The 15,588-nt window shown below is 41.8% G+C and overlaps 1 protein-coding gene across 1 annotated transcript; it reads right to left on the reverse strand.

Moving 5' to 3' along the window:
- Positions 1-1,176: 1,176 nt before the first annotated feature.
- Positions 1,177-14,808, reverse strand: LOC117544730 (pneumococcal serine-rich repeat protein-like). Its single transcript, XM_034214088.1, has 10 exons — positions 14,696-14,808; positions 6,558-14,091; positions 6,383-6,467; positions 5,769-5,847; positions 5,575-5,683; positions 5,286-5,417; positions 3,916-4,005; positions 3,589-3,732; positions 2,659-2,843; positions 1,177-2,567 (listed from the first exon to the last, which is right to left on the reverse strand). The coding sequence occupies exons 2-10, from the start codon at positions 14,088-14,090 to the stop codon at positions 2,399-2,401; spliced, it is 8,526 nt and encodes a 2,841-aa protein (XP_034069979.1). The 5' UTR covers position 14,091; positions 14,696-14,808; the 3' UTR covers positions 1,177-2,398.
- Between the last annotated feature and the right edge of the window lie 780 nt (positions 14,809-15,588).

Genomic DNA, 15,588 nt, shown 5'->3' on the forward strand with positions numbered 1-15,588 from the left:
AAGCCAACGTATTAACCCTTTATTTACCATCTCAGCTAAGAGTTGTGCTCATTATTATGTCAAAATAGCTTTTTTGTTACATGGTGATTGTGTATTTGCCACACTCTGGAGCAGCTCTTTTCTTATTATAGGTTGCATGTCAACAGATCAAGTCCCGAGAGCATTAGTGTAATCTTGTTTTAAAACTCTTAAAGCAGATCAAGTCCCTGCTGATGTCCTCCTGAGTCAATGCGTCACTTTGTTGTTGCAGCTCAGGTATGGGATGAAGTTCAGGTCAACATTTTGCTAAATAAAGTAACTGTATATATACACATGTGTGCAAACTGTAGAGATTGTCAGTTAATATCCTGATTTTTTGTATATTGGCTGTCTAAAGTGTAAATAAGACATTTTCATAGACATTTTCACTTTACCAAACATTTATAATTAGAATACATGGTTTTTTGTTTCAATGTGGCAGCTGTGACAATTGTGTCTCTTAAATTGATGTGAGAATAAAAGTGTGAATTTACAAATGTTGGGTATTCTTTTTTACTGTGAGATAAAACAAAATTCAGACTAAATCCAGTTCAATCTCCATGGACTCTAGATTTAAGATAATGTGCATTCAGTCCCGAGGTGGTCCTAGTGTCAGCGAAAGTCAACAGGCCATGGTGACCACTGTGTTTGAGATACCTTAGGAAGCTCAGCTTGGTTGTTTTTCTCCTGCTGATCAGCATCCGATCTCCGTGGAGGAGCTGTTTTCTCACTCTGCGGCTGAGGAAGTATCCGTGTTGTTCTAAGGTTGTTTTGTTTCTCAGAAGTTGCCATCGAGCTGATCCGTGTTGTGACAGGAGTGTCGAGGAATGCACTAAGAGGGGAGTGTTTACATCTGCAACTACAAAGAGAATACATGACAGCAAGACAATTCCCACAATTGACACCTATCAAACATTAATACAAATTAAAGCCATTTATAGGTGTGATCCATAAATACGTTTCACATTCGAGAGATGATCATTTTAAATCAAAAATAATCCGGTGTCTTTTAACATGCAACAACAATGTCCACTAGATGGCATTAGTGACTAATACTACAATGTGGACTGAAGAGGGTCAGAAGCTTGCTAGCAGTACCTAGTGGAAATGGAAGAGCACATAATTACCTGTTTTTCAAAGAGAACTGAGTAAGAGAAATAGTTTTATATCGTTTATTATTTAAATAAATATTTACATACAGCTTCGTATAAATCAAATATCTTTTTCTCCACGACACATTTTTCTAAAAGCAATTGCTTTAACAAGTAGGAAAAATAAAAGAAGGGATGGAGTACAATGATACTGTAAATCTGTGTAGAGAGGAAGAGATACAACCCCTCATGTTGATCACTGAGCAAATGTTCCTGTTGGTAATCATAAAGGCTGAACCTTAACACATCCATTATTAATGTTGTTATAGTATGCATAACTCTACATGATCATTTGATATACATTTCATTCGATTTCACTTAGGTAAAAGGAGAATGATACTCTACATTAACGCAATAAAAAGCCATAACGTATGGCTAGGAAAAAAACTAATTTGAAGTGACACATTATTCATTCAGGCACAAAGAAAGCAATAGACAGCTTCGGTGAAACTAAAGGACATCACTCATACAGTTTTAGGCTCCAATGCCCTGCTAAACGGTGTACAGTATATGGCTCAGCTGGGAAAACTAAACGGGCAAGGTGATCTAAGGAAATTAGAGAACACAATTAATGCCCTGGCTACAGCTTCAACCCACATCTCTTTAGGATGATCAGTTTGAAATGTTATAATAAAAACATAACAGTGAAATCAGTGGGACTGATGTGGAAAAAATACATATTTAACCGGCCAGTAACATGATCGCTGCTGCTTAAAAGCCAATCTGAGACGACGGCAGCATCACTTTGAGCTGTGAAGAGATGGACATGATAATCCTTTGAAGTACACTACATGATGCAATTAAAAATCATTTCAACTTAATATGGACAAAACTCTAAAATAACATTTAAAATGCACCTGTTTGACCTCGCAGGAATTCAAAGGAAAACATCAATGAAAGGCTCTTTGTTTTCTATTGCTGTCAGGTCATGCATGTAAACTCTATCCTTCTAATAAAACCAATTGTTTACTTAAAAGTGTATGAAGAAAATACTCTCATTTTTCAAAATACCATTCGGGGAGGGATTAAAGGGCGAGTTAATAAAAATGATTAACAACACCTTGTTGTTTTCATCCTGAGATTTAAACCAATGTGTGTCCTCTTCACGGAGTTATTTACAGTTTGTTTTTTACATTTTGCAAATCTGGATCAGACGGTTTAGCGATGATGCGTCCCGTTGCTCGGTGGGCGTCTCGGTTCAATCCATTGTTACCTTTTCCTGGAGACTGTCATACTGCGTCAGTTTTTGGCTGGGATGAGCGCGTTCCACTCACAAAGTTATAAACCAAAAACTGAGAAGTGGAAAAATAATGTGTGGCGAAGAGCTTCCCGTCGGGTGTGGGGTCGGAGAAAGCGATCTCGTCTTTGCTCAGGTACGAACCGTAATCAAAGTTGTTCCTGTGGAGGAAAGAACAAAATGGATGTCATTATGTCGGTTATTTTGAGGCTTTATCATATCAACTATAGGTGGTTTTGAAGATGTTCTGACCTGAGGCACTCCAGCATGCGGGAGGCGATGCCCTTGCGCCTCATCATGTTCACCACCCAGATGCGGCTGATACCACAGATTGCTGGCTCCGGTGTCGTGGAGCAGCACCACGCTCTCTGGCGCTCAAACATTACCTTTTCTCCCTCTGTGCCCTCCGGTCCTGGCTCCTCGATCACCCTGTATCCCTGCGATCATATAAAGGCTCAGTACAGTTTTACATGAGGGTCTAGAAGAGAGGTCTAAGGCATATCTATTAAGAATTGTATTGACAGTAGCCCTGAAGTGCATCGCTATTAAATGGTTGAAACCAGAACCTCCCACCTATAACTGCTGGATTCAGAGAGTTTGGGATATCCACCACATGGAGCAAATAACATATTTATTATGCCTACAGAAAAATACATTTATCAAGCGATGGGCCCCTGTAATGCATCTACTAATACAGTAAGAATGTTAACACTCTTGTATTTCACTTGTATTCTCTCTCCATCATTACTATTTTTGTTTATTTACAAAACATTTCTTTTTAATATGGCTTTTCAAATTGAAATGTTCTAATTTTCGAACTGTTAAACATGGTTTTCTTTCTTTTAATTAATTATTTTGTGTGTTTTGTATTTCTTTGTTTGATCCTGTAAAGCACTCTGAATTGCATTACTGTATGAATTGTGCTATACAAATAAATTGCCTTGCTATTATTTGTTATTTATTTTTCTAAGCTAGGCCATCTTTATTACATTTTGTTTTGCCCTGGAGTGGTACTGAAAATGTGACTGAAAGATATTTTGTACTGCATTATTGTCTGAAACAAAAATAAATAAGGTTAAAAAATAAATAAAATAAAGGCTCAGTATACTTCAAACTCATGCAGTCCGTTCATCCTTAACATGTTTCTGTAATAAACGAGTGTCAAAGATTGTAGTCTCTTACCTCTTGTATGTGCTCCGCTATAAGGCATCCACACACTTTCCTATCATGGGAGATGAAGAGGAAGGTCTTGGTCACAGAGGGACACTTGGTCTCCACCTGCTGGAAGCCCAGGTCATTGTCCACCATCTCCCTGATCTCCTCCACCTGAGAAAACCAAACAGCTAGTGGAAATGAAGATAACAAATGCTGGTGTGGTGTTTTTCTCAAAGTTTTCCATTTGAATAACATCATATGTGTGATTTCATAGCTTGTAATTGCGTCAGTAATGCCCATCATTGTTAAAGAATTCTATGATGACAAAGGTTAATCCCCATTCACACACTGTACCTTCTTCAGAGCATATTTGGGATCGTCAGGCAGGACCAGGATGATCTTGCCATCAGGATACTCTGCCAGGATCCTCTCTTTCTTCCATCCCTGAAAAAGAGAAGGGAAAAATTGATGAATTTACAAGATAAACTCTTAAGCATAATGTTATTGTCCACATGAGGCTTTCTACTTCATTTACTAAATACAGTAACTACCTATGTGGCACAAATAATGCAAATATGCTTGCCTATTATTGATAGTAATGTAGCTGTTCTTTCTTCAAATTTACTTCAGATTATTTGACTATTGTTTTATGATTTCCCTTACAGGTTATTATTATGTTTTATTACATGGCTTAGTTGAATACTCGATTCTGATTGGTCAATTCAGAACACGTGACACGTTGTTAATCCAGTAGTACAGACCGCTGTCAAAGACTTATTGACCGTTGTTAAGGACGCTCACATCTGCACAAAGTCCGTTTGATTGAACTGTATACAGTTTGGCCGAAAAGCAAACTGCATGCAAGAAAACAGCGGAGAAGTAACAGGGCAGAAACCCTCCTTTTTACGCAACGGGCCAGCCATAGACATGAAATGGCAAAACATATTCAGTTTCTTAGTTACTTTGGCATTAAGGAAGGGATATCTAGATACTTCCCAAGGTTTGACATCATGAATTGTGCTACTTTGAAAGCAAGCAACGATGTTTTCAAATCTGTAATCAAAAAGCTCCTCAAAAAACGCTATCGAAGCAGCTCCTGCCGTTGCTAAGGAGGATCAAGAAAGAGAAAGTAAAAGAGGGTAAAAGACGAGCGCTGGACGTCAGATAAATCACCAGAAGAAGGCAGAGAGGAAGTAAACACTAACAGGAACACGGTATGGACTCTGCAGTGTTTAAGGACTTGTTAGTGGATCAGAAACCGTGAACGGAGTTGGACAGAGCTGCCGTAAAGTTGTTGTCGCAGTTCCAGCCGCTGGTGCGCCGTGTCGGGTGTTCTTTTCCCCATAATGACCGCCTTGCTGCACATTATCCCTTACTTACTTGCTCCATCATTTCATAGCTACATACTCTTGCATGCTGCTGTTAGGACACTGTACAATTTAAAGTAATCTAAATAAATTGATGGAAACTTAAAGTGTATTGAACATTAGGAATATCAGCTATAAGTATACTTGGTGGCACCTGTTTGAATCCCAAAAGTGAGCAAGAGTAAAGTTGTATTCACTTAGCGTGCGATCACATAAGATTACCCTCTAACTGTTGGTTATTTATTTGGCAAATAAACTACTCTACACATGCTTGGTGTAATGCACTTATGTCAATACTGTGAGAGAGTAGGCAAGACAAATAATAAAGACATTTCATTTAAAGAATCCTCCTCTCACCACATATTTAACAGCGCTGATGAACTGGTTGTGGAAGAGTAGATGCTGAGATTCATCTTCAGGGTTGGCAGCAGAGTAGAGCATCCCACACACGCTGCAGGCCACCGCTCCAAAATGCTTCTGTCCTGCATCCTGCGAGACACGAAAAACAACAGATCACTAGTACTCATGTAAATGCGTCCTCAAAATATTCCCTTGAATAAGCCCCTAAGGCCTCAACCTTCAATTTCTGATATCCTTTAAAGTTGTCTTCCTATGAAATGAACAATAATAACAGACATATGCTCACAATGATGGTCTGGGTGCTGTCTTTGTCAGCCTCCTTTAGCTTCTTGACTTCTTTTTGCAGGCAGGCGTCAGAGAGAGGAGTCCTGCCATCCCTCGTCTCCGCTGCTCCCCTGTTCACAAACACACATTACATTATTTCAGATTTCTGTTGCTACGAGAGAAAACATGTCAATTTACTCGAGAGGATCTTCTTACTCTTGAGGTTTCCCCGATGTCTTCTCTTCTGTCTTGACTGTTTGTGCCTTATTCTCAGGAGATGGATCCACACCAGTCACTGTCAGAAAAGGTACGATTATTTCAGCGGTGTGATTTTGTATATCAAGAAAATAAAATCTATTATTTTAGCTTTATGTTGTCATGCGATAAGTAACAACTGTGACAACAATGTGAAGTCTTCTTGATAATTCACATCATAATAGGATGTTTAAGATTTCGTGAAATTAAATGAAATACTTAAGAGAACAAATAAGAGTAATTGTTTACTGGAAGATATTTTGTGGACAAGGTCTGAAATGTAAAAGTTCCTAAAGCTTAGAATTAGTAAGAACAAGTTAGAATTAATATTCTTAACTGCCACTTACAATGACATTTAAGACCAATTAAACAGAACTGATTTGACCAATTATTATTAGATTTAAAAAAAACAATAACGATCATAAAATCCTTTTGAAAAAAACTTTTGAAAGACTAATTTTACCATTTAAAGCCTTATTTTTTTTAATTAAAGAATGTGATGCATTATTAGACTTGGTATGTATTCTCTGGGACAGATGTTTAGAAGAAAATACTAGCTACAAATAAATGCATACCTTTAGGCTTTTCTTCACACTTCTGTGCATCAGGCACTTTAGAGCCATCTTTAGTGGGAATGGAAGAGGTGGGATTAGCTGTACCCTAAATAACAAAAAAAGAAAGGGATGAGTATCATAGTTTTTCAAAAATGCTGTTTGTGACACATTATGGCATAATTCATTTGTGAGTTACCTTGCATTTGCCATCTTCTGCTGACGGCTTCTGTGTGGTTTTCTGGGACGTTGAACCAACGATGGTCTTAGGAACAGCTGGCTTTGTCTCAGATGTTGTTGAACCTGCAGACTGAGAAGCTGCTGTCTGCCTGAGCTGAGCTGCACCCCCACTACCAGCAGGCTTCAACTGAGGCGAGGCAGCGGGCCTGGGCTGACCTGGAGCTGAAACAGCCTTTGACTGGGGTGATGTCATGAGAGGAGGCTTTAACTGAGCTTTAACTAAAGGATGTTTTAAAGAAGCTGTGGTAGTAGCTGTGGCAGTAGCCGTGGCAGTAGCCGTGGCAGTAGCTGTGGCAGTAGCCGTGGCAGTAGCTGTGGCAGTAGCCGTGGCAGTAGCTGTGGTCTTTAACTGGGGTGTCGTTGCAACTGCAGGCTTTAACTGTGGATTTGTGGAACCGGCTGGCCTCAACTGACCTGGGATCTGTCCAGCTCTGAGTCTTGCCTGGTTTGCAAGATGTAACGACTGAAGAGTGGGTCTAGATTGCGCTGCAGGGTTGGACTGGACACCCGGCCGTGTCGGCTGTGTCGGCCTTGACTGAAAACCGGGCTTTTTTGTTGGTAACGGGTCGTCATCTAGTTCAAAATCATCAAAGGAATACTTTGGCCTAGGCCTGTATGGCTTGTACTCAACGGGCTTCTGTTTTTGAGCTTTAACTCCATTAGGCATGGGTGGGGGTACTGCTGGGAGGGTCCTCTTTGCTGCTGATCGGGTCACTTTAGGGGTGGGCCCCGGAGAAGGGGTTTCTTTAGGAGTCAGAGCCTTAGTTTGCCTTATAGATTTACGAATTCCAGCGTTAGGAGTCACAGTTTTGGAGGCTTCAGCTTCAGGTTCAGGGGGTTCAGTTTTGGGTGTTTCTATTTTAGTGGGTTCAATCTTACTGGGTTCAGCTTTGGGAGGGTCAGCTTTAGGGACTTCTGCCTTGGGTGTTGCAGGCTTGCTATTGGAGGCGGGGCTTGGGAGAGGTGATACGGATGGAGCGGCTGCAGGTGGAGGAGGAGCTGTGGTCACAGGAGGAACTGAGAATGGGAAGGATGCAGACATGGGTGCTTGCCAATCCATGTCTGAAAACATCTGATTTGCTTGGTCCGACTTAAGCTTCTTCACACGTGCCCAAGACATTTTCTCTCTCTGCAGTTCAACCTGTCTTAGCCTCTGATATCTAGTTAGCTTCTTCTTCTCATGGGCTTTCAGTGGCACTGAAATCTGCGTGACAAAGAAACGCCTCTTTGGAGCTTCTGGAGTGGGCTTCGCGGCGGGCTCTGCAGCAGGCTTTACCTCAGTTGGGGGCTGAGCTTTAGGGGCCTCCTCAGCAGGGGCCACTGAAGCAGAACTCTCCTCTGGTCCCGCAGGAGTTGCGACAACAGCAGTGTCTGCCTCTTGCTTGTTAACAGGTGGACTTTCCTTCTTGCTCGTTTCACTCTTGGATGCGGCTTCTGATGCTGCTGCTAGCTTTTCATCTTCTATCCTCTTTAACAGCATGCTGTCCGTAGCAATGTCCTCTGCAATTTCGTGACACAAAGCTAAGAGGTTCAGCTGCTGTCTGTTTGCAGTTCTCTTCGAGGCCGCAGCCTTTTGCTCAGCCAGAGCTGCCAGACGGGCTTTGGTTCTGGCCTGTGTGTTCATTTCTTGTTTCTTGGGTTTTTCTGCCCCCTGTCCCTTTTTATCATCTTTAGTCTTTTCATTTAGCTTCAAGCTGGTCCCACATGTATCATCTTTAGCTTTTTCCTCAGACTTTTTAGGAGGGTCTGCCTCAGGTGTTTGCTGGAGTTTTTTTATTATTATGATGTCACTATCTTCATCACTCTCTTCCTCTGCTACTACAATCTCACGTCCGATCTCTATATCCTGTAGAATCTGCACTTCTTGTAAATCCAAATCAGCATCGGCGTTTGTTATTATCAGTGCATTGCAGTCTTCATTTGTGACTTGAGCATGGCAGTTTGCCATATCAATCTCTGAGGTATTAACATCCATCAAGTCAGAGGTCGGGTGACTGCTGTGGTCGGAATTTTGAAGAACTTCAACACTTTGGTCTGTCATCTCCTGGTCTACAACCTCACTTGAATTGGTCACTTTGATCTCATCAGCTGTGTGACATTGGTGCACTTCTGCCTGCAGGAAGTCGGCTTGTTGGGAACCATTTAAAATCCTTTCATTCTCCATATCGCCTTCCAAATGACCGTCTGCATTCACCTGCTCTGAAAGAGAGTCCGACAAACCTGATTCAGCCGCTGCTTGAGTGACAATGTCGTAGTGAAATGCACCCGTTTGCATTGGTTCTAAGATAAAAAACTCCTCCGATGTACTATCTGGTATTTCCACTTTAGTGGTGGCTGTAGTTGTCGTCACTGTGACGTCTGCAACCTCCTGCACCTGTTCAGAAACCTCTGTGGCACTGGCACAATCTGCATACCCATTCCTTTCTCTTTGTAGTGTAGCGTCTTCCGACTGGCCATCTGGCATGCTGATGTCATCGCTGGAGCTGATCACTGCGACTTGTTTCACATTCATGTTACTCTCCTCCAAATGTGCAGGAACACAACTCTCTGACACTCTGACGGTTTGTGCTTCCACTTCAACATCTTGGCTGTCTGGGACACACATTTGTTCCTGGAGGTCTTCCTCTTTTTCCAGTTGTTGGCTACAACTGTTGTCTCTACTAGTTGATACATCTCCTTCCATCTCCCGAGTGTTCTGAATGTCCAGTAAAGACGCACCGTCGTGGTTCTCTGATGCTGTGGAAATCTCCCTGTCATCATTACTCTCTGGACTACTAATGGGCTCATACACCATCTGGTTTTCATGAATCTCAACATCTGCCTGATTAACCGTATTAATTGGCTCGTCTGATGCCGGAATTACAATATCAGCGTCATCCGGTTGCCCACAAACAAACACTATTACTTCATTGCTTCCAGTTCCTTCTCCTTCAATATCGCTGACCCTTTCTGTTGATAAACCTACAACATCCATATTCCCTTGGATATTCTCACTCGTCTGTATCTGCATGTTGGCATTATCCTCACTTTCAGGCCAAGGAGGAGGTTGGTTAGTTTCACTCGATAAGGCTATAGTGGGTTCATCGACTTCCACCGTCCTCTGGTTTTGCTCCTCCATGGGCGGTGCTGCATCACAAATATCCTCCGGTGTTTTAGTAGTTTCCATATTTATTTGAACGTCTGTAACATCCATACATTTAGCATTAACCCCATTTGCTTTTTCACAACTTGCAGTCACTAGATCATTTTGAGCTTCGGAGTGGAGTTCTGGGCTCCCCTTGCTTTGCATTTCGTCTGTAAGGGGTTGATTATACATTTCCGGCGCTGCTGTCGGTCGCACATCCATTTCTATATGATTATCAGTGGCATCCACACATACTGTGATAACTGTATCCTTGTTTTCTTCACTTGTTGTGTTTGCCACAATACAATCTTTAGGATCGCTGACCTGTGTTGTGAGTTCTTCCACCTTATGACTTCTCTGATTCTGTGTTTCTGCTTTAGTTGTGGGATCAGAAGTCTCCTCTCGTGTTGTTGTGCTCTGCAAATCAATTTCTCTTTGATTCTCTGTTGCACTGACACACACTGCGGTAACCTTGTTTTCATTTCCATTCCTCTCAGGAGTCTGAAGACCTTTTTGAGAGCTGTCTGTTTCAGGTTCAAAGACTGCCTGGCACACCTGGGCTTGTGTTTCTGCTATGTTAGAAATCTCCATTGATGTTGCTGCAGTCTTGATATTTACTTCATTTTGACTTTGTATTTCCAGTGCATGTGCTTTGTCAGTTATCTCCTCAGATGATGTAGTCTGCATGTCCACTTCTATTATGCTTTCAACTACAGGAGCTGGATTTTCCATATGTTCAGCCTTTTGATCCTCATGCAGTTCAGCAGACATGTCTGTGGTGGGTTCAATGACTTCCTGGCTTTGCATATCCACTGTAGGAGTAGGTGCAATGTTAGACGTCTCTTCTGATGCTGTCGTCGTCTGCATATCCACTGTAGGAGTAGGTGCAATGTTAGACGTCTCTTCTGATGCGGTTGTCGTCTGCATATCCACTGTAGGTGTAGGTGCAATGTTAGACGTCTCTTCTGATGCGGTTGTCGTCTGCATATCCACTGTAGGTGCAATGTTAGACGTCTCTTGTGATGCTGTCGTCGCCTGCATATCCACTGTAGGAGTAGGTGCAATGTTAGACGTCTCTTGTGATGCTGTCGTCGTCTGCATATCCACTGTAGGAGTAGGTGCAATGTTAGACGTCTCTTGTGATGCTGTCGTCGTCTGCATATCCACTGTAGGTGCAATGTTAGACGTCTCTTGTGATGCTGTCGTCGTCTGCATATCCACTGTAGGAGTAGGTGCAATGTTAGACGTCTCTTCTGATGCGGTTGTCGTCTGCATATCCACTGTAGGTGTAGGTGCAATGTTAGACGTCTCTTCTGATGCGGTTGTCGTCTGCATATCCACTGTAGGAGTAGGTGCAATGTTAGACGTCTCTTCTGATGCGGTTGTCCTCTGCATATCCACTGTAGGTGCAATGTTAGACGTCTCTTGTGATGCTGTCGTCGTCTGCATATCCACTGTAGGAGTAGGTGCAATGTTAGACGTCTCTTCTGATGCGGTTGTCGTCTGCATATCCACTGTAGGTGCAATGTTAGACGTCTCTTGTGATGCGGTTGTCGTCTGCATATCCACTGTAGGTGTAGGTGCAATGTTAGACGTCTCTTGTGATGCGGTTGTCGTCTGCATATCCACTGTAGGAGTAGGTGCAATGTTAGACGTCTCTTCTGATGCGGTTGTCGTCTGCATATCCACTGTAGGTGCAATGTTAGACGTCTCTTGTGATGCGGTTGTCGTCTGCATATCCACTGTAGGTGCAATGTTAGACGTCTCTTGTGATGCGGTTGTCGTCTGCATATCCACTGTAGGTGTAGGTGCAATGTTAGACGTCTCTTCTGATGCGGTTGTCGTCTGCATATCCACTGTAGGTGTAGGTGCAATGTTAGACGTCTCTTGTGATGCTGTCGTCGTCTGCATATCCACTGTAGGAGTAGGTGCAATGTTAGACGTCTCTTGTGATGCTGTCGTCGTCTGCATATCCACTGTAGGTGTAGGTGCAATGTTAGACGTCTCTTGTGATGCTGTCGTCGTCTGCATATCCACTGTAGGAGTAGGTGCAATGTTAGACGTCTCTTCTGATGCTGTCGTCGTCTGCATATCCACTGTAGGAGTAGGTGCAATGTTAGACGTCTCTTCTGATGCTGTCGTCGTCTGCATATCCACTGTAGGAGTAGGTGCAATGTTAGACGTCTCTTGTGATGCTGTTGTCGTCTGCATATCCACTGTAGGAGTAGGTGCAATGTTAGACGTCTCTTGTGATGCGGTTGTCGTCTGCATATCCACATCTATTCTATTCAGATTCTCAGCAGCAACTACAGCTTCAGCATCAACCCTGCCTTCAGCTTTCTGGCAATTTGCAAATGGATGTTTCTGTGTTTTATCAGACATTTCTGCGATGGGTTCGTCGTCTCTTGGCCTCTCCTGGATTTGTACTTCCACTGAAGATGCAGGATTAAGAATCTGTGATGGCGTTGTAGTCTGTCTCTCAGGTCCACTAGTGTGTTCAAAGTCCTGGTTGTCGTCATTTTCCATTATTTTAGAATTTGAAACACAATCCTTATTCAATTCTGTAGATATGTCTGCAGTGTGTTCACTTACTTCCTGCCTCTTCTGGAGTTGTATTTCCATTGTGGTGGCTTCATTGGAAATGTCCTCAAAGTGGTTCTCTTGTTCTATCCTTGTCTCTGCAACGTCTTCGACTACAGCTGGTATTTGCATGGTATTGTCATTACCTATGTGGTTCCCCCCGTTTAGTGTATCCTCCTTAGGTGCTGATTTATTCCTGTCCTCTGTCATTTTGGTCTCCAGGTCCGTGTCAATATGCCCCTTCAAGTCTGTGACACACTCAGAGAGCACCTTGTTTTGATTTTGCTCAGGAACAGCCTCACAATTTGATGTCAGTATTTCTGTACAGCTGTCAGTCGTCTTTTCCATCACTTGCATTTCAGCAAAGGACGCAGAAACAGCAACAGTCTGAGTCGACAGGAACTCGACTCCTTTCCTATCACTTTCCTTGCGTTTTTCCTCCGACTTTCGTACTAGTTTGTCCACATCCTCACACGAGTTGGTAATTGCATCTGGCACTTCATGGCTCACTTGATGAATGATGTTAGATTCCTCTTTGAAAGTAACTTGAATTTTGACACTGAGGTCTGTTTGAGTGTCTGGATTGCCAGTGGGCAGTGTTAATTTCTTATTAGTCTGACTCTCAGGATTAACACCTCCTTCCACGTTTGTTTCATTTGATAACGCTTTATCTGCTACATCAATATGGTCTGCGGAGACATTGGCTTCCTGCCCTTCATCCTCACTTTTACATTTTACATCCAATGTCTCCTTAGAAACAGACTCTGTGGTGTCCTTAGTTTCAGTGATGTTAACTGTAGGACTTATAGGAAATGAGTTCATGCTCTCCTCTAACTGTATTTCCACTTCACAGCCTGGATTTGCCTCTCCAGTACTATACAATGTTTCCACTGCAGGTGCAACTGTTTCATTATCTACACACTTTTGGTTATTGAGGTCTTTCTTTTCATTCCCTTCTGCCTCAGATGTGATGCAAGGCGACCCTTCAGCTGTTGCAGTGACAGAGTCTAAGCTCTCTATACATGATGTGGGGGTTTTATTATCATTGAGCTTTTGGCCTTCTACATTTTTCAATTCCTCATGTTTGATTTGACCATCTGGGCACTCAAATTCAATGCTAGCCTTTGCACTTCTGCTTGCAGCAACTAAAGTGTATTTTGACTCTGCTTGTGTTGCATTAACTGACATTACTTGTACCTGTAGTTCAGTGACAGAGTGTGCGGATTCTTTTCTCTCATCCATATCAAGCTCTCCCATACTTGAATCTGAAAATCTACCATAATTGTGGTCCATCTGAACGGGGCCTTCAGGTGCAGACGGTGACCCTTGGCCTGTCTCCTGTGGGTCAGACGTTGGCTCTTCAGCTTTGCGCTTCGCTTTGACTCGATTAGAATATTTTCTGATGCAGCGTGCCTTGTCGCCATCATGCCTCTCTCTAAAAGGGTCAGTCTTACTACTATCACTACTTAATTCATCCTCAGACTCAGTGGAGGCTGTTCGCTTCAGGGAAGCATTGGAGTTAGCTTTCTGTGAGGGAGCTTCTCCGCAGGAGGCACTTGTGGCATTTAGGAGCTTGGATTCTTTGAGAGGGGGTTCAGAAATGGTTTTGTTGGAATCCTTTGCAGGGAAACTCTGTATTGATGACTTGGCTGGTTTATTCCGTGAGTCTGCTGCTGTATTATTTGTAGCTGGTGCAGTTGTGGATTGCATGTCATCCTCATCCTGATCCAACTTCCTTATCTTGCGCTGAGAATCATCAGGAGATGACCCTCTCTTTGGGGCATGCATTCTGTCAAAATACGTGACAAAAATATAGGTATTACAAAAAGGCAGGAAAACAGCACAAATTGAACAAACTCTTTAATTAGAATTGTATTAAATAAGCTATAAGTAACACTTTCAGGCACCCTCTTTTAATTTGTAGCTAGACATCTGATGAAGTTAATTGATTATATGCTTTCAAACGGTGATCTGTGTAAAGTAAATTCAACAGAAATAACTATAATATAAACAGGAACTATATTATGTTGTAAATGCATTAACTGTTACCTGGTATTTATGATCATAAAAAAGGCTAACGGGAAATAAACAGTGATACATCGCAGTTAAACTAGGTGGTTAGCGAGTCACCCAATGTACGATTTACAATTACTAACTTGGTTGCCATCTACATATAATCTTACCGATAGCCTGACAGAGAATGTTGTCCCCAAAAGTTGTGCTAACAGTCCGACATGCAGTTAGCTATTGCTAGTAAGTGTGCTAGCTGCCTGGAAGTGATGGAAGCTAATGCTAGCAACTCGCAACAAATGAACGATACGAGACTCGGTTACTAAGTCAGTAAAAACAGCAGGCGGACACAGAGAGGAGATAATAGAGAGAGTATATCTTACTTTACTTATGTGTGCGAAAAGATAAAGCCAAGACATCCGTCAATGAAACTCTCTTCGCTGTTTTCTTTTTCAACAACAGCTGTTTTTTTTTTTTTCTGTGAATAAAAATTAACTGTACTTCCGGAGAGGAACAGCGGAAGTGACGTAGCAGCCCTCCAGGAAAGATTGAGAGTGAAGTTTTGTAAATTTGGGCTTTAATTAATTAATTTATTAAAGATAGAAATTGCACATTAATGAACATTGGTGTCATGCTAATATAACGTATTTTAACACAGTGTTAAAAGTTAATAATGTGCAGTATAATTGCACAATAATTACAAGGAAAAGGAATATCACATGCCAACATACAACAGCTTTTATAGACACCTACAACCATATTGTTCAACTTCTAGATAACTAATTATTATATGTCAGCAGTGGTTTTAATGTAACTTTAACTTACTTTTATGATACATGTTTATGTTACATTCTACTTTGACTCCACTACAGTTCAGAAACCGTACCATTGACTCCACTACATGTATTTGTTGTAGCGTCTATTAACATGAAAGAATCCTAACCAATATATGTAATATATATAATATAGGTTATATGTCACATATATGTTAAGAACTAATAGTGCATCTGTATATTTTACAAGCTGAACAGAGTACCAACACATTTTGGCATCTCGCTGCCTCCCAACAGGTTTGTATGTGTACATCTTTTTAAGCTGTCAAATCTGAATGGAAGCAGTAAAATCAGATTTGGAAGGGGACGCTGAAAATAACTTTCTTATGATTGTGTTCAAGTCAGTTGTGGCTGTAGGGGTAGCAGAGAGGTGATTGTTATTTCATAATAATTCCTCTGTAAACTGTTATCTTTGTCTTCTAATTCCCATGAAATCAATAAAA

Source organism: Gymnodraco acuticeps, unplaced genomic scaffold, assembly GCF_902827175.1.
Source record: "Gymnodraco acuticeps unplaced genomic scaffold, fGymAcu1.1, whole genome shotgun sequence".
NCBI classification, from domain to species: Eukaryota; Metazoa; Chordata; class Actinopteri; order Perciformes; family Bathydraconidae; genus Gymnodraco; species Gymnodraco acuticeps.